The sequence below is a fragment of the Triplophysa rosa genome, linkage group LG19, assembly GCF_024868665.1.
Source record: "Triplophysa rosa linkage group LG19, Trosa_1v2, whole genome shotgun sequence".
In the NCBI taxonomy this organism is placed as follows: Eukaryota; Metazoa; Chordata; class Actinopteri; order Cypriniformes; family Nemacheilidae; genus Triplophysa; species Triplophysa rosa.
In genome coordinates this window covers 6986925-7006301 of record NC_079908.1, presented here as the reverse complement: position 1 = coordinate 7006301, position 19377 = coordinate 6986925, and the positions used below count along the sequence as shown (strand labels likewise).

The window sequence follows — 19377 nt, the reverse complement described above, 5'->3', positions numbered from 1 at the left end:
TAGCGTCTTCGTCTGACTCGCCCAGGCCAGTCAACGTCGCTCCGCAGAGATTGTGACGCGGCTCAGTGCTGTGGCGTTTTCCATAGGAACCCCATTCTGTCGGTTCGACACAACGTCGAGAGACCGACAGAAAGGGAACGTCTTGGTTACGGATGTAACCTCGGTTCCCTGATGGAGGGAACGAGACGTTGTGTCCCTCATGCCACAACACTGGCCGCCCACCCTAGCGGTCGGGGGAGGATGCTTTAGGCTCCTCAGACCAACAGGTGAATGAATGAGCACGCCGGCTTCCCTCTTATACCCGGACATCCGGGGAGGAGCCCGGCATGCAAATTTCATTCGCCAATTTTCATTGGCCTTTTCTAAATACTCAGAAGATGATAGGTTCTCAAGACAAACCCCATTCTGTCGGTTCGACACAGCGTCTCGTTCCCTCCATCAGGGAACCGAGGTTACAACCGTAACCAAGACGTTTTTTAGTTAAATTTAGAGTTAAACCACAGCAAACATAAATAGTGAAACCATATTTGTTGTAAAACTATGGTAATGCAAATGGTAAATACTAGGGATGTTACAATATTATCGATCAATATCGTTATCAATAGCAAAATTGTCTCAATATTATCGTGGTCACATGACAGTATGAAACCATAGGTCTTCTGGGCCTAACATAGAGTATGTAAATATAATAGAATTATTAGATAATAATAAAACTAATAGATGTTACCTTTGGCAAGGTCCATCAGGTGCAGTTATTTTATCAAAGGGATTTTTAGGTCATTTGACCCATCTCATACTATAACTCATACCTCTAAGCAACAGTTATGATTAGAGGAGAAAGAAAAGAGGATGCTTATGGCACATTTCCAAGTCATCATTTGTCATTTAAAAAATGGCAATAAATATCCTACCGTGGACTTTATACCGAGGTATTACCGTACAGTGAGATTTTGATATTGTTACATCCCTAGTAAAAACCATAATACACTTTAAACTATTGTTAATCTTCCTGAGGGAGCCTGACCAAATATAAATAATACAGTAGTTATAACAGGGTCAAAATGATTCTTAACAGATCGGAACGGTTTAGATCAGTTTAGTCTGTGGAAAATCACTGAAATCATGCACATTGAATAACAGGTTGGTGTGGGTTGTTAAAAATGGGTTTATGTGTCTGCTGCTTTGTGGGATTTCCTCTTTCCGGTGCAGGAAAGAACCACCAGACTGTGTGTGTGTGTGTGTGTGTGTGTGTGTGTGTGTGTGTGTGTGTGTTTGTGTGTGTGTGTGTGTGTTTATATCCGTCCAGCCCTCTCCAGAGACCTGTCAGCATCAGACTGTCTCGTCCCAACTGAGCTTTTAAGCTCTCATTGGCACACGTACACCTCTCATGAGAATCACTAAAGCGATCGGTCATAGTTATCAGCATAATGTGTGGGCTGTAGACAAGTGATTCAAATTGATAAGTTTGTGTGCAAATGTCTATATGTTAATGTAGCTTTTCATGATTTTAGAGACTACTGTAAAATACTTTGCATTTCTATGACACTATCTGTATTAACTGTATGATCTGTGTGTTGGACAGATGGCGGCCTGGCAGAGATGGCCGTCACCTTCGATATAACCCGGATCATGTACGGTTTCTGCAGCATAAAAGAGCCCGCAGTGACCCTGCCACGCTACGTCCTCATCAACTGGGTGAGATGATGTAACAACCTGCCTTCAGTGACGCTGGTGTTTCAAACGCCATTAGCAAGAGCACTTCAACTTAAAATCAAAGTCAGAACAGCCAACGTTACCTCAAACACTATTGCCTCAGAGCCTCCCTTGAATGACACGTGTTACCCGGGCGTATGACATGCTACCCACATTTATCTCCCCAAATTCTGAATATAAAGTTATTATTTTGTTTCCTGCGCAATCTGACGTTAAAGCTGCAATCCGTAACTTTAATCTCTCCTCTTTTCTGTTGTCATCTCTGTTGGAAGCATAAAATTGCAGGTTACTTTACCTACTTATATTTATGTGGATTAAAGTCAAATATTATTAAATTTACATCATCTAAGAAATCGAAAGCTAAACTTTTAAAACTATTAAAAGCTTTTGCAAATCAGGGTAAGATAAAGACAAAATTTTAAGCAGATTATTTTTGTTGTTGCTCAATAATTGATTTTTCAACCCACATAAATATTGGTCCATAAAGTAACCTGTAATTTTATGTTTCAACCAGAGGTGGTGATAGAGAGGCAAATGTTACATATTGCACCTTTAATTTAGAAAACAAGTTATATATACTGTAACTGTTCTTGACCTCAACGTGTTTTGATTTTTAAAAACATATTGGCATGCCATGCAAACATTTATAGCTGTGTACTGAGTCAATGGATAATCTCGCTCAGAACAGAGTAAATATCAAACCAACCAAAAAAATGATTTCAGCTTGACAAATGGTCTATTTAGATGGACCGATTGCAAGTTCAAAGTTAGCACCAGCTTTTCAAATGCACATAAGCACAACACAGTGTGTATGGAATACAATTATATGTTCTTTTGTACAGGAAAAGCATTTTTCAACCCACGTCCATTTTTAATTACATGCATTCTTTGTACTCGTTTTTATACGAGTTTTATATTCGTCTTTGTGTCACTGCATTTATATTAAATTATGTGTGTTGCATTGAATGGGTGCTGATAAGAAAAATCTACTTGTTAGTTCATTTGTTAAAGAGTATCTTTGAAAGCATATTGCTTCTGTGAGAACACACGTCACTCCTGTCTGCATCAGAATGCAATATCCACTTCAGTTACGAGCAGTGCTCAATTTGTAAATTCCGAGGTGCCGGAACAAGGGGGCGTGGCAGATCCGGCAAGTTAGTGGGGTGGGGAGAAGTAACGGAATGTGTAATCTCTGAGGGTTTTAAATTGTTTCTGTGCCGGCGCTTTACGCGCACACATATTCCAGCATCTCAAACTTGACAGCCTGTTCATTACCAAAATAAAATAGTTATTGCCATTATAATTATTATATGTGCTTTTTAATGAAATATATGCGCGCAACAGGTCAGCACAAACGTTTTCCATTAGCGCTTGAGGAGTGTGATCTGCTAAATTAAGCCCTGGTTACGAGTCTGAGGATGTGATTATCAGCTTTTGCTGTTCTGAATGCATTGGGCGGTCGTGGCTACCTGGGGGGGGGTAATCTGTGACAATTGCCTATTGCAGATTTTTTCCCAATAGTCTGCATTGTTCTACCTTGTGTACATGGCACTTAAATAAATGCAAGTGTGCCGCTGTGTGTTCAGGTTGGTGAAGATGTGCCTGACGCCAGGAAGTGCGCCTGCGCCAGCCACGTCGCCACCATAGCAGAGTTTTTCCAGGTGGGTCTCGAAAAGGTAAAACAAACATCTTTTTCTTCTCTTACTCAAATAGGTAATGACCCATTTTTACCCCACATGACCTCACTGCCACCTTCACATCATCTTCTTTCTAGAAATTGTGATAATTGCTAATACTGTAGGTTTCATGGTCATCTTTTGTAAAATCACATTGTCTCATTTATAGCTCATATTTTACCCCAGAATAAAATTAATTATATTTAATATATATTTATTCATCCTTGTGTTTTTCAAATCCGGTGGAACACAAAGAAGATATTTTGAGAAATGTCTCAGTGGTTTTGAGTGCGTACAATGGAAGTCAGTGGGGGTCAGTGTTGTTTGGTTACCAACATTCTTCAAAATATCTTCTTTTGTGTTCTGCAGATGAAAGAAAGTAATACAGGTTTGGAATGACATTATGGTTAGTAAAATATTAAAGCATTTTCATTTTTTGTTGAACTGTCCCTTTAAGAAAAATGCAAATCACAGCCAAACCCAAAATGCACCTCTATCTTTATTCAAAATATAATAAATGTTTTTGCTTTTGGGGTTAAACGTGATTTTTTTACCCACAATTTTTACGAATTATCTATTAAAATACACAGTAATTAGTATTATTAAGTTTCAGTCTTTGACTCATCGCGTGTTCACCGTCACAATGCCATTATTACCATCATCTCCATCGTATCAATAGCACGTTTTTGTTTACTTTTACTGTATAGCAATGATTAACAGCATGACTCCACAGGCTCTGCTGGAATCCAGTCCTGCGTTCCAGCAGATAAGATATACAACCATAAGTGATGTTGGTGGGCTTTTGGGGGGTCTTCTGCATACGTGCATGTACCCGACAGGATGTTTTTAGATGACATACATGGTCCTCTTCTGAGCTTTTGTGTCAGAGGTGTTTTTCTGTTTGAGAGCTCTGAATGTGGGGCTGCTCGGCTTTTCAAAGCGCTCGGTCTCTTCAACGTGAGTGCGTGGGCGAGAAAGAGAGGGAGAGAATGGAGGTATTCAGGTAGAGAAACTCCACGATGAAACATCCGTGAGGAGACCAAGGTCGACGTGATAGATTGTGCTTTTGGGGATTGAAAGGGAGTCTGTGTGTTATCAAGAAGTGATCTAAGTGCCAGGCAACTCATGAGCTGCTCTTTTTGAGATATTGAAATAACTGGAGGCTGTATTCAGGTAGAAGCGTGAGCGCGGTGTGAACACATATTAGATACACTGTACATGTTGAGTTTGTTTGATGTGCACACAGAAGCTTAGACGTGCTGTTATTCGAATGCTCGCACAAACACGCACTTGTGACAAGCACAATGGAGACTTGAATGGATTCACTTTCTATTTTAATTAATTTATTGTGTTTCATAGAAGTTCTGTTTTTGAGTATAATTAAGCTAATTCATGTTTATTTCTTTATTTTGAGACAATGTTCACCTCATTATTTATTAAACAACTGACAAATCTTCAAAACTAGATATTGATACATTTCCAGTGTCATCGCCTTGGAATTATAAGGTTCTGTCTGCGTTCTGGGCAGTTTTGAGATAACAAGCTTAAGGTTTTTGCATTCCATTTGACCATATAGAAAAAAAACTTTTTGTGTTCCCAAAATGTACACAACTTAAAGAAAAAAAACATCACATAAAGTAAATAAATGTAAATAAATAAATGTGAATAAGATAGGCATAAGATGAGATCAAAAAATGTAGTAGTATTGTTAGTTCATGTTAGCAAATGCATTGAAGGGAAAGTTCAACCAAAAATGAAAATTTTTTCACCTGTAAATATTTCGTTGTTCTGATGAACACAGAGAAAGATATTTGGAAGAATGCTTGTAACTAAACAGTTCTTGGCCACCATTGACTACCATACACAGTAAAATCGCCAGTGTTAAAAAGGTCAAATTAACACTTACAGTGTATATATAATCCACACTCTCAAAGTGGAGATTATATAAACACTGTGAGAGTTAAATTGACCCTTTTTACCACTGGCGATGGTAGTCAAAAGTGCCCTAGAACTGTTTGCTTTCCTACATTCTTCAAACTATCTTCTTTTGTCTTCAACAGAACAAAGAAATTAAAAAAGCAATTTTTCCTACTATATTTCTGTGCTCATCAGAACGAAGACATTTATACAGATTTGGAACAAGAGTGAGTAATTCGTGGCAGAATTTTCAATTTTGAGTGAACTGTTCCTTTAACTAATTTTGATTTACATAAATGGATATGTAAGTATTATATTGTATATATATATATATATATATATATAGCAATAAATAAATAATACATTCTTTTACTTAGACAAGTTTATTTAAAATGTTGCATGAAGACTTTTGTAAAGATTTGTGGAAAATAACACCTTTTAAATAAACACGATTCACTGAAACTACAGTCCGATTTTATCTGGTTCGCTGAAATAAATTGAATCCCCAAAATGTCATATTTGCCTCCAAGTTTAAAAATCGATTTAGTATTAAAATGTGTTTGATTTTTTTAATACACACAATAAGGTCCCTGTTAAAAAAACAGAATATGCTAAATTAGGTAGGTTTTGAAGCATGACAGCTGGTTTATGCTAGTTTAAGATGGTCCTAAACCAGCTCATGACCAGCTTAAACCAGCACATGACCAGCTACCATGCTTCAAAACCTACCCAACCAGAATATACTGTTTTTTCAACAGGACTATCAGGAAATTAGACACTCTCTCTTTTGGAGACCTAATGGACAAATAAAAAGCACATTGATGCGTCAATCCCTGACTTTTGCCTCTCTATCGCCATCTCTGTTTGAAACATAAAATTGCTGGTTACTTTACCTGTTAAATCAAATCACCTTAGATTGACATTTCCTGCGAAATCCAAGCAAACAGCTAAACTAATGCTGCCTTCACACCAAACACAAATAAAGCGATTTCAAAGACGCAAATGGGCGTAAACTCGCGCCGGGCGAGGAGGTATGGTGTGAACACAGCATTATTGTACATAATCTTACCATTGTGAATCAGGGTAAGGTAAGGAAACAGTAAACACACATTTTCCATATACTTTCTCCATAACAGATTTTTGTATTTTTAACCATTAAAAACCTTACTAAGAGCAGCTTTAAACTCATGGGTATGTGCCACAACGACCTAAGAGCGCTCATCATTTAAATTCAAGGTTGATGCCGGTTGCCAGGTAACGTGAGTGGCACTGACGCTCTTTTTCTTTCTTCAGGGCGTTGACGTCATCATCAATGCCAGCAGCCTGGACGACATCGACCCCTCAGCCATTGGACAGAGACTCACGAATGGGACGGTTCCAGTGGCCAGCCCGGTTCTCAGCCGTCTGCGAATGAAAGACGAGGAGAACGCGGAGAACGTTGTGAGTGACCGGTGACAGAAGGATGGCTCAAGGGGTCGAGGGTTATGTTTGCGCACATACAGACTGAACCGGAAAGGGGTCAAATGAAGTTGTCTGTGAATGGCTCTCCATTAGTATGATGTCTGACACAAAGGCACAGCCTTGTTGCCGTTTTAAGACGGTTGTGCCACATTGTTGATACAGAGGAACTGAAACAATGAAGTTTTCTGTAGTATGCGAAATAGAGAGTTGTTTCACACGCTGCTAAAATAATTGAGATCCTTCCTGTTTTTTTGTTGTTATCTGAATAACATCTCTCTAATATGCTATATTCTTTACTTCATATATTTGTATACTGTTGGTATTATTGTATCGTACTTTAGATTTTCAGACAATCAGATTGAAGCACCGAGTAATGTTGAGGTAACCTTAACACAAATCCTGTTTCTGTAAAGTATGCGTGCTCCCTGACTGGCTTTATATTAGTGGAAGGTACAAACAGTCCCCATAACGTCTCACTTGGATCAGCATCTTTGTCCTGTAGCTGGCTGTCCAATTAAATTGGCCTGAACTCACTCTTCCTCTTTTCCTCCCGGACGCAGGGCACCACCTACCAGAAAACGAATGCGGAGATCGAGATGAAGAAAATCAATCGAGAGGAGTTCTGGGAACAAGCCAGGGTAGATATTTGATTCCTCTGGGTTTGTGGTACAAAGGCCCTCGGTCTGACTCTTGAAGATGGGAACATAAACCTGTAAACACTGCTAGCGTGACTGTTCAGCTGACGAATTGTTTTAGCGTTAATGGGGAAGTAAAGCTTTCGCATTGTTAGATGCTTATACATCATGGCTGGAATTGTAATACTGAAAGTGTTGAGAATGTCACAAATTTGATTATATAATTATTGACCTTGAAAAAATACAGCTGAGAACTCTATCTTTTTTTTAGTTACAGTATAATTTACAGTGTTTTACCTCTAAGTCACTAGAAGAACAGAAGAAACATACAACAAATCTTCAACCAGCTAGGTTTATAATTGTATTGCTAATCTTGTTCATTCATAATACATTAACTAATGTTAATTTATTCAACTTAAAATGCAAACAAAATTGTATATCTAGAAATTAACATATACCAAATATACCTTGATAGCACACAAACATCTGGCAGATGTCTGTTTGATGTCTGCATTTACATCTGCATAACAGTTTGCTCATTTGCAATGTCTCAGAGACGTCTGCTGTCAGATGTCAAATAGACACCTAGAAGACGTCTGTAAGATGTTTATGATTAGAAAGGATGTAAAACTGCTCTTTCTAAGATGTTTAGCAGATGTTTTTACACAGCAGATGTTTTCCGGATCTCCAGATCTTTAGCAGACGTCTTGTGCTAGTCGGGTAGACATTCACTAAAATTAATCATTCTGTAAAAAGGTATTACAAAAGGTTTTTATTTTTCAAGTATACTTCTTTCTACACTCCAAGTATACCACATTTAAACTAAAAATAAGAAAGTATACTTTACTTCTACACTTAATCAATATAAATCAATAATCAATAATTGAGTTATACTACATGCCAGAAACGTTTAGTATATTTGGCCTGTACTTGTACTCAATCTTTTGATGGGGACATACTTAAAAGTATAATGAAGTATACAGTATTCTAAGTTTACATATCTTGTAGTTGTGTTTACTCTTTTTCCGCTGTATTCACTAGTAGTTTACTGAGAGTTTAGTATACATCAAAGTGTACTTTCATAAACTAAAAAATGTGCTATAAGTGTTAAACTAATACTCTATCTGTAAACCTGTAAGTTCACTTGGTAGTAGTATAGTTTCAGTATAAAAAAAAAAACTGTTTTAAACTAATTGTGTACTAAAGTATACTACTTTTACACTTAAAGTACACTTAATAGTATACTTTTATAAACTAAAAAGTGGGCCAATTTAGTCCCAAAGATGATTTAAATGGTACTCTTACAAGTATGCTACATCGATATTAGCATACTTACTGCATGAAGTATATTAAAATATACTTGAACTTTATGTAAGCATACTAAATAAAATGAACTTGAAGTGTACTTTTTTGTAAGGGATTGTTTATTGTTATTTTTATGTTAGCTCTTGATTTAACTGTTGATGTTACATTAAACATTTTTGTAAAGTGATTTTCTATTAAAAAAAATAAAGAAAATAATACTCTAAGAGGTTTTCAAACTGGGGTCCGGGGATCCCCAGGGGGCCTCCAAAAGGTTACAAGGGGTCCCCAGTAAAGTTTAAAAGAAAAAAGATCAAGCAATTAGTTACGCTACAAAACATTATTGTTCTTTTTATTGTTCTTTCTAGTGACTTTTTTCACTATGGTTCCTTTTTAGCACTCAAAGTGAAAGTTGCTACATTACATAAATACATTTGAATTGAAAATGTCTCTTCAGGGTTTTACAGTATACATCCAACATGTGTAGCCAACTATTTACATTTGGAAACAATATGTTGTCTTGATAATATCACATTTACTATTTATCTAAGTTTATGCACATAAAACATAATAGCTGGATATGTATTTTAGAAAGGGGGTCCCTTACAAAAAGTTCATTTTATTTGGGGGTCCTTGGCATCATAAAGTTTGAAAACCCCTGCTCTAAGTTATAGTGCAGTGCATACAGTAACTGCAGTAACAGTAACAGTAACAGTAACAACTCTTGTGTGTAAGTCACACATTAAAGGAATAAAATAAAATAAATAGTTGTTATCAGAATGTTATCAGTATAGATGCTATTGCTGTAATTTTACATCTGATTTAATGGGTTTTATTGTCATGTGTCTGGGTAAAAGCGAGATGAGGAGAAGAGAAAGGAGGAGGAGAGGAGGAAGGCTACCGAGGAACAGCAACGCTTTGAAACAGAGAGAATGGAGCTGGAGAAGAAAGAGCAGGAGGAACGTGAGAAAAAATATCGCGAGAGGGAGAAGCAGATCGAGGAACACAGGTGAGAAACAAGCCGCAGTTTTACCACATCTGACCATCAACATTACAGTATTTACAATGCTGTTCATATTGTATGTGTGATCACAGGAAGAAGATGATTGAGGAAGAAGAGGTCAAAGAGAGGTCCAGAAATCAACCATTGATTGTAAGAGTGCGTGCGCTTTGCATACAGTAAACCAAGATGTATAACAGGTTAAACAGTTCAGCTTTCATTAAAGATAAATGACGGTTCATGGGTGGTTGCTGGTTTGAACTCGGGAAGCCATAACCACGGTGTCCAGAATTTCTGGAAGATTTTATACAGATTTACTCGAGATGTAATTTGTTAACCAATTCAGTTTCCGACTGTTTAACCCACATCTAACTGTTGTAAAAAATAAACATAGCTTATGCTGCCCCCTGCTGGACATTAATAAATGTTTATCTTTGCAGACAGAAGCCAGCTATGATGATCCATCCCTAGAGAAGAAAGAATCGGAGGTTGAGGTGGGTTCATATGGCACTTTGAGGACCACACTAACATCACCTCATTTTTCCAATGAATGCTTTCAAATGGAAGAAAAACTGAGGCGGACCCTGCACGGCGTAAATGTGGGGTAGATTTGTGTTTGTGAAGACTCATATTCCACTGGGGTTTACATGTGGGTCAGTGGGAATCCTCCTGCTATTTCAGGACCGTGTTTCAGTGTAGATTCAGTCAATGATGGCAGTGTGAAAAATGAGCCCTGCTTACCTGCAGCTGTTATTTGTCACAGCTATTGCATCACATCCATGGTTTCATCAGGACCTAAGAGAGTCTACTTAACATACAGTGTGCTATAAATAGTGTAAGCAGTGTAAACTAAAGCAATTAATGGGCTTTGTCACACATAACAAGCCTGGGTGAGAAAGCCTGGGTTTGGTGCAGAAATGCTTAAGTCATCTCTTACGAAAATTAACCATAGTTTTTTTTGTGGTAAAAGTGTAGTAACCATGTTTATAAAGCTGCAAGTATGGTCCGGCCGTCCACTGGCCGCCTGCATGACGTAATTTCGTGACGCGTACAACAGCGCATGAGCGAGAAAAGTGCACTAGTCCACTAGGGGTCAATACACACACAAAGTGTGCAGTGTGCCGTTGTCGAAGAAGAATGATACAAAACGAACACGCTGAAACCAAGAACAGTAAGCTAAGAAGCATATCCTTCTCCATACTGTTTGGTTGTTGTTCTTGTTGTCTTGCTGTTTGCTCGGATTGTTTGCAATGGCGAATGACTTCCTCTTATCATTAATCTGTGAATCACGCGACTCAGTGCTGCCCTCTGACTGTCTGGTAGAGCACACATACGCATATTGCGCATGTGTCGAACTCGGACGTTTGTGCACGAGACGGACGCGGAAAGTCAAGTATACCTGCGGCTTTATCAGCAAAATGTACTGTTTTAATACAGTAATCATGTTTTTGTTGTATATATTTTTTCTGTAGTATATTTAATTTTCGTAAGGGATGTTAAAATAGCTACATAGATAAAGGGATAGAAGATTGTTCAAAACTTTTTATTTTACTAAATAGCGTTTTTCCTTGTTGCTGATATACAATAGTGTCAACAGCAGCATGTTAAGACACCTATATCTACTTTTATACAACAGCTCTTTCTGGTTCTCGAATCTGAGCCATGTGATATTCCACCAGTATCACTACGGAAACCGCTTCACCGTTTGTATCACTCTGTCGCTAAAATAAATCGGATTTATGGTGGATTAACACGGTACGTGGTGAGCGGTGGAATTGCTGCATGGCAGCCGCCTTTAATCCGATGTGGCTGCCGCTGCCGTTCACAATAAGATAAAATATTTTTATCTTCAGCTGCGCCTGCCGCAAAGAGCCGTGCCCGTGGAAGTTGCGGGATTTTGGATGCATGAGTACCGCTTGCGCACCGCCAACGAAACGGCCCACGTTTTGCAGTTTACCGCATGTTTCCCTTTGAAAATGAACTAGACAATCACGACTGCCACGTACCGTGTGAATCCACCATTAAGCCACGGGTATACTTGACTTCCGGTGGGCAGACGACAGTGGACCCTCCTGATAACGAAAATTACGTCATGCGGGCGGCGCGCGGATGGCCGGACTATACTTTTGCCTTTAGGCTCTAGACCATCGAGGCACTTATACGTGGCTGAAAACGCCAGGCACTGGCTGAAAACAGAACCTGCGTTTTTTTTCAAGCGCCAGCTGCTGGCGTTTAACAAAATACGTTGTTTCTATTGGAAACAATTGAAAAAACACGCCGTACGCTAGCAGAAACACCTTGGTGGACACAGACCCTTGCGAGTAAAACACACATTTGGCAGTATGTCTTAGAGCAATTCATAGCTGTTACAGTAGGTGGCGGTGTGCACCTGAACAACTTGGTTTCAACCTGCCATATAAATACAGAGAGAGAGAGAACTTGCTACTGTAAACAAGCACATGTTTACATTAAAAAACTGTGTAAACTGCTGCATTGCAATGGAAATAACGCATTCTCGGTTTTACAGTCTCTCTCTTTCATTCACACACACATGCTGTCTCATTATTTCTCACTAATAACTTCACTGAAGCAGCACAGTGCAAATTTAAAAGACGTGACATTTGGAATTCGCAACGGGGGATTGCTCAACTGTTATGCTGTGCTAGAATCCGTGGCGGAAGAAAGTAGTTCCCCATTTCCTTTAAAAACCAGAGGGTTTTAAAGACACTCCGATGTTGTTTCTGATCTATCTACATACTTGTGCTGTCGAACTGTTCTATAAATGCAAAATCGCTGGAGGAGGAGTGTGATAGGGCTTTATATAAGCGGCTGTGATTGCCTCCGGCACTCGGTCTGTGGCCTCGTGTCACTACCCTTTTCACAGCCATGCTGATATAGAGCACTATCACACTCCAACTGGAGCGATATTGTATTAATATTAATTTTTATTATTAATTTAAAGTACTTTATTAATTGTAATAATTGCAATAATCATTTTTTTCATGCAATAGACATGTGCTGTAGCCTGTTTACATTTGACTATACTAGCTACTAGGGTTGCAAAGGGGCGGAAAATTCCCGGTAAATTTCCAGAAACTTTCCATGGGAACTTCATCTGGGGAATTTTGGAAATATTCCAAGTTTGAAATTTACCAGGAATTTATGGGAATTATTTAGAAATTTTAGAAATTTCTTTAAACTATCATATAAAAACATAAATATAAACATTTTGTTTGGTCATAATCTGACATGCATGCAAACTAATACAGACTATTATTTTTTTACGTTTTTTGACTGATTTAATTATAAGTAGAATTTAAATTATGAAACAATTTTGTTGTGGTAAACATATAAAAACGGCACAATTTTGTTGTGGTAAATATATTTTAGTGGTAATGAATATTTTACAATTCATGCAAATGAATAGACATAGGCTAGATGAATAAATACTCCTCAATCAGCATGCTTGCTAAAACAAACTATAACCTAGTATATACAATACTGGTCAAAAGTTTGGATACATTAAATTTTTAAGTGATCATCATTCAAGCCTGCATTTTATTGTTTAAAAATACAAATAGTAACAAATACCTTTTATTATTCAAAGAAAAAATTATCACACATTATAAAAACATACGAAGCAGCACAAAATTGATGAAATCAGCATCATGTGTCACTGAAGACTGGCGAAATGGGTGTGGAAAATTCACCTATGCATCACAGAAATACATTATATTTTGAATGATTAAAACAGAAAACTATTTTGTTTTACAATATTATTGATTTGTTCTGTATTTTTTATCAAATAAAAGCAGGCTTGATGAATAAGAGACTTCTTTCAAAATCAGTTAGAACAGTAATGTGTCCAAACTTCTGACCAGTAGCCTACTGTACTTCTTCATGATGACAGAAAACTGTCTAGCAGAAAGTAGAAGAAAGAGCGTCACAGCTTGTGTTAGCTAGTATCATAAATTGTCAATGAAATAGTGCTAGTTTACATTTAACATATCTGATTTACTGGCTGGTAGGGATGTAACGATTCACCGTGAGCCGGTTGAAAATCGGTTATAATGAGTGACGATTCAATTCGGTTGAGGCTTGAACTGAATCGCAATACATTCTTTGAACAACAGGGGCCGCTATTTTCACTGCAAACCTAAACGTGGATGCTGATATTTCTTAAATGCAAAAAATCCAAGATAAGCACAGACAGTATTAGTTTGTTTATATTAAAGAGACTTTTTCTATTATTAATTTGTTATAAAATCGCAGTTTACTTTTGTTATTTGAAATAAAACATTATTTTATTATGCAAAGAAACGTGAAGCATTTAAGAAATAATGCAAGGGAAGTTGTTCATTTCTAATTTGTTTCAACTCATTTTTTAAAAATAAATCGTGAGTAAATCGTGAATAAATCGCATCGTGAGATCAGAATCGTGAATCGCATCGCATCGTGAGCTGAGTGAATCGCTACATCCCTACTGGCTGGCTAGCTACTGAATAAACACATTTTGGTATTTGCTAGTTAAACTTTAATACCATCGATAAAATATATTTAACCAAGTAATATCAAAACTTATTTGAATGGATGTAATCTTCGAACTCAAATGTAGAGCTGTAGGGGATTTCCCACCAGATGACTAAGGCATTGTTTGTGGGGGATGGTCTTTTTATTATCTCACCTAAATATCTGCTCAGTCAGTGTATTTGTTTTTACAATGGTATAATTTGCACAATAGCTTATAGCACATGGTTTTAAACATACATTTGTTTAATATTTATGGACGTTTTTTTATGTTATTTTGTGTGCAGGATTCAAGAAATGATCTGTGTTATGTTATAGAAGAACGCTCAGCGCATGTATGGGGTGTGGACTCAATAGCCCTGCAGTAAGCAGTGTGCTGTGGGGATGTGATTGATAATTGTGCAGGGTAGAAATTCAACTGAAATCACATTAAATCTGGTTGTTTTAACCAAGATTCATCCGCAAGATTTTTATTCTACTACATTTAAGTTCCCTGTTATAGGGTAACCTGCAATTATGTAAATTCCCTGTTTATTCCCATTAATTTCCATATATTCCCGTTATACACTGTGGTACAATTCCTTATTATTTTCCGTGTGTCAAGAGTGACACAATAAATTACTTTTGAGAGGCTAACGACATCGAATTTTAAGTTTGACATCGCGAATTACAAACATGCGATTAGTAATAACTGTAATCTAATGACAGACTTTATAAATTTAGAGACAAATAATATAAAAACAAATGCTGTTTCCACATTCTCAGATTTTAGTCGAAATACAGTTAACAGTAGGGCTGTGTATTGGCAAGTGCCTCCCGATACGATACATATCACGATAGATGGGTCACGATACAACATATTGCTATGTATTTCGATGCGATACACATTTGCGATATATTGCAATACTTTAAATAGAAAGTGTAAAAAGTAGAGCTAGAAATTAGAGATGCACCGATTGCAATTTTCTTTGCCGATTCCGATTTCTGATTTTATTACAAGTGAAACCTGCCGATTCCGATTTTCTATCCACAAACTATAATTGACAGTATACTGTATATAAAACCATATTAACTTTTCTTCAATACACATTTTTTTTATTTTCATTGAATTAATGATTGAACATTACAATTTCCCTAAATGCAGTTCTCCAAGCTGCATAAAATTACAGAATCTTCTCTTTCCCAAACAACTCTTAAATTGAAGTACTCTGTGACTGAAAAGAAGTACAAATTAGAAAATATAACTAAACATATCACTTAATTTACCTTTTAAATTTTTGTACTCATCTCACAGAAGTCTAAGATAATAATAAAATACTTCAACTTTATTCTCGTCTGTTTCTGTTTATGAAACTAACATTGCTTTATTTCATTTTTTCTGAAATGTAAAATAAATTGTCTTTATCTTGGGTCTGTAGGATTAAAAGAAGTGGGTTGATTTTTGCTGCAACTTCAATAAAAAAGTTAAAAAATCTTATGAGTGAATTTTACTCTAAAGATGTATATGTATTTGCAGTTTTTTGTGTAAGTAAAGAACTCAATCAGATATATATCACATATATTGGTTGATTTATTCATTTTTTTATATTTTGGATTTTTAAAAACAAGTAGAAGTCGTGTTGAATGTCATTTTACCTAGGTGAAATTACCACAGTTTTAACGTAAGACAAGGAATCAGGTTGAATGGAATTAACGTTTGTTTTACACAGAGTGAACGACTTCAACATGAGTTTAGCATGTGTCAGAGTTTAGCATCACTGTTAGCATACAAACCCCATGTAGCCGGTCTGTGGCCGGTCAATCGGTGCACCTCTACTAGAAATACAACATGCTGTGCACCACCCGAGGACCTTTAGATCAGAGGTTTGGGTTCTCAAACTGTGGATTGCGCCCCTCAAGTGGGTAGCACAGGGGAATAAGGTGGCTCACGCAAGTCACTTGGCTGTTGTGGTGCATTACAGTTAAAACAATGAACATGGGCAGTATAAAACCTCTGGTTCATCCGTGCTGTAAATGCCCCGGTGTCACGCCCGTGAAAGCACAATAAATGTCATTGTAACTTTTCTTAATAAACTTTTTGTCTAATGCACTGCATGCAGCCAAGTGACTTGTGTCATGACTTGCGAAGCCCACAAACAGCATTATTTTATATAACTCATTACTCCATGACTACTTTTGAAAACCAAAGCACACCCACAAATCAGCTCTGAGAGCTCCAAGCCTTCTTATATTTTTCCCCATGCTCGCTTCCACTTACTTTTGGCCGCATGTATATGACATGAGTTTTAAAAAAATATTGATAGTAGAGGTATCACTATGGACACACTATCGAAAATATATATATTGCGATAGTTACATGTATCGATATTTTTGCACATCCCTAGTTAACAGCTTACATACCTTTTCTTTGTCGATATACTGCCTTTGTAAATGCATACAGCAAATCTTCTTAGTCAATATTGTCAATGTCGAAGTGTTTATATCGAAAAAAAAACGTCTTGGGAGATTCCTTTGCTCTCTGTATTTGGCGCGCTGTATTTCTGTGTTCGTGCAGCGACGTCACTCGCGCAGACTCAGATCGTTGGTTCTGCTCCGTGTCTTGTGTTTTGTTTACCAATGTTGCAATGTATATTTAAAATAATTAATTACAGTTGTTATAAAGTAAAGTCTTGCCAAGTCATGAAGTTCAAGTCAAGACGAGTCACTGGATCCCAAGTCAAGTCAAGTCAAGTCATTTTCTTTATTTAGTCAAGCCAGTCACAAGTCCTTAAATTTGTGACTCAGTCAAGTCATGTGACTCGAGTCCCCCATCTCAGCTTTCTGGTCATTGTACCATATAGTATACTTTATGTAAGAAGTATTAGAATATTTGTAAGTGTACTATTTCTACTTCTAACTATTTCTACTGGGACTAACTTGGCCAACTTTTAAGTTTATATACATGCACTTTTAAGTATACAGTAGTAAACTTTGAGTTCACAGCTAGTTTACAACTACACAAGGTTTCTTATTTCTAGTATAAGTGTAACCGGCTCCACTCGCACCGCGAACCGGCGTCGGTCCGGATGGGAGACGGGCGCTCTAACGTGGAGGCTAAAGACCGCAGTCTCTAGCGTCTGTCGCTAGGGGAGTGAGGTTTTACACACTGCACAGCTCTTCACTAGCTGGCCTCCGTTACATAAGCATACTAACAGCACACTTAAATAAACTTCTCTTTTTCTGGTGTGTAAATATGGCATTTGACTGAGTTTCAATATACTATAAAAGGTGAATCTCCTATAAAAATACTTCTTAGCAAGAAGATTTCCCGGCAAGAAATCCTGCTATACTTTTCCATAATTTCCATACAGCAAGAGATACCAATTTTTATTAAAGTAGAATTAGTTTCACCCTCTTCTCTCTGTGTTTCTTGTATGACAGGAAGCGGCAGCCATCATCGCCCAGAGACCCGACAACCCTCGGGAGTTCTTTAAGCAGAGAGAGAGAGTGCTGGCCAACAGCGTGGACGTCTCACCCGTCACCACCCACAGGACCGGTAAGTTCACGGCACAGAAACGGGAAAACTGAGAAAAGGGCACTGAGGCTAAATCTTAAGCCCCTGTTTGTCTTGATACTTTTCTTAATGTGTCATTTGGTGTAAATTAAACACGGCTTAAGAAGAGACCATCTGCCTCAGAGCTGAAATCCTGATAATCACTACAGACCTGTGAGGATCATGTGCAGTTTAGATCTGTTTTAACAGATTTTTTAAAATGTTATTTAGAAATAAGCGCAGACCATTCAGTTTATTTTAATGGTTCATTTCAAATTTACTTTCTGCAAAGCAGCTTGTGTGCGATGCAATGTATGTTTGCGTTTCATAATTAAATAGCATTTTATGGCATCATGCACAACCCACCTTAAGAAAAGTTAACCATGGTTGTTATAGTAAAAGTAAAGTAAACATGTTTTTTGGCAAATCAGTTACCATTTGTAAAACCACAATTGAATTACAAATACTATGGTTACTATAGTGAGACCATGGTACATTTGTGGTTACTATGGTTACTACAAATAATACCAAAAAACTGGTTATTATAGAAAAACCATGGTTACATTTCATAAGGGCTATAATAAGATGCTGCTGTTCCTTCATGGATGCAATCCCAGAATGCAATGTGACAAGCTAAATAAAAAAATCTCTGGAGTTCAAAGAAATGTTCAGTATATAGTGAAAGTAAAGCTGCTTAAAGCAGTCTGAGGTGTTAAGCTGGTCTCCCACCCTGTTAGTCTGGTGTCTTTGTTGGTTTTAAAGGATTTTGTGCAGTTGTTCAGGATGGAAGAAACCAGTAAACCACCTCCTTTAGGGATTTAAAAAACTGCCAAGTGATGGAAATTATTTACTCTTTTTGTTTGTTTGTTTTGTTTTTATCCAAATTAAATTGTGTTAGCTTAGCAACATGCTAACATCAAGCTCAACTGATTTCATTTCGTAAGTCTGAGGTTTTGCTTCATGTTATTTTCCAGCAAATTCATACAGACCTTTTGGTCTCTTCCATACTCCACAAACAACTTTTCGTGCCATTTTTCTCGGACACGTCCTGGCCAGGATCAGGTGCGTCCTCCGGAGGTCGAGTTTGTCCGCCACATACGTCATCGAGGTTTATTATTTCAGGTTTTATTTCAGAAAAGCAACCGTTATATTTCAAGGTAAGAATAAAACGATAATGATTATACGTCTTAAGAGAATTACATTTTAATTTCATAATAATTACATTTAATTTCATCAATGTGAGAACCTCAATGGCGTATGTGATGGAAAAATGCGACCTCAGCAGGACGCACCCGAAATCCTGGCCAGGATGTGTCCGGGAAAAATGGCATGTATGGTCACCCTATTTCAGTAGATAAATGAATTCAGTTGGATAAATTAATATTAAATAATTTCTGTTTTTTAATGATTGTTTCGTCATACCATGTTAAATTTATGTCATTTGGGATCCTAACAAAATGTGTTAAATGTGAACCTGCCTAACAATACAATTCCTAATAGCACACATACATATCGGGGATGTCTATTTGATGTCTGCATTTACAGTACATCTGCAAAATGTATTTATTTGATTGTTTGATCATCTGCAATACGTCTCGGAGATGTTTCATGTCA

At 37.3% G+C, this 19377-nt stretch overlaps 1 protein-coding gene across 6 annotated transcripts in view; it reads left to right on the top strand.

The window, feature by feature from the left end:
* dbn1 (drebrin 1) overlaps nt 1-19377 on the top strand; it is an 89389-nt gene that overhangs the window by 58932 nt on the left and 11080 nt on the right. For 4 of the 6 annotated variants that reach the window (XM_057359554.1, XM_057359553.1, XM_057359551.1 and 1 more), the window contains exons 3-10: nt 1583-1695; nt 3300-3389; nt 6600-6746; nt 7328-7405; nt 9562-9713; nt 9800-9863; nt 10145-10198; nt 17652-17766. In XM_057359554.1, coding sequence (XP_057215537.1) covers nt 1583-1695; nt 3300-3389; nt 6600-6746; nt 7328-7405; nt 9562-9713; nt 9800-9863; nt 10145-10198; nt 17652-17766 — 813 coding nt within the window. The remainder of the gene's footprint in view (nt 1-1582; nt 1696-3299; nt 3390-6599; nt 6747-7327; nt 7406-9561; nt 9714-9799; nt 9864-10144; nt 10199-17651; nt 17767-19377) is intronic. The other 2 variants (XM_057359549.1, XM_057359550.1) reach the window with 2 other exon arrangements.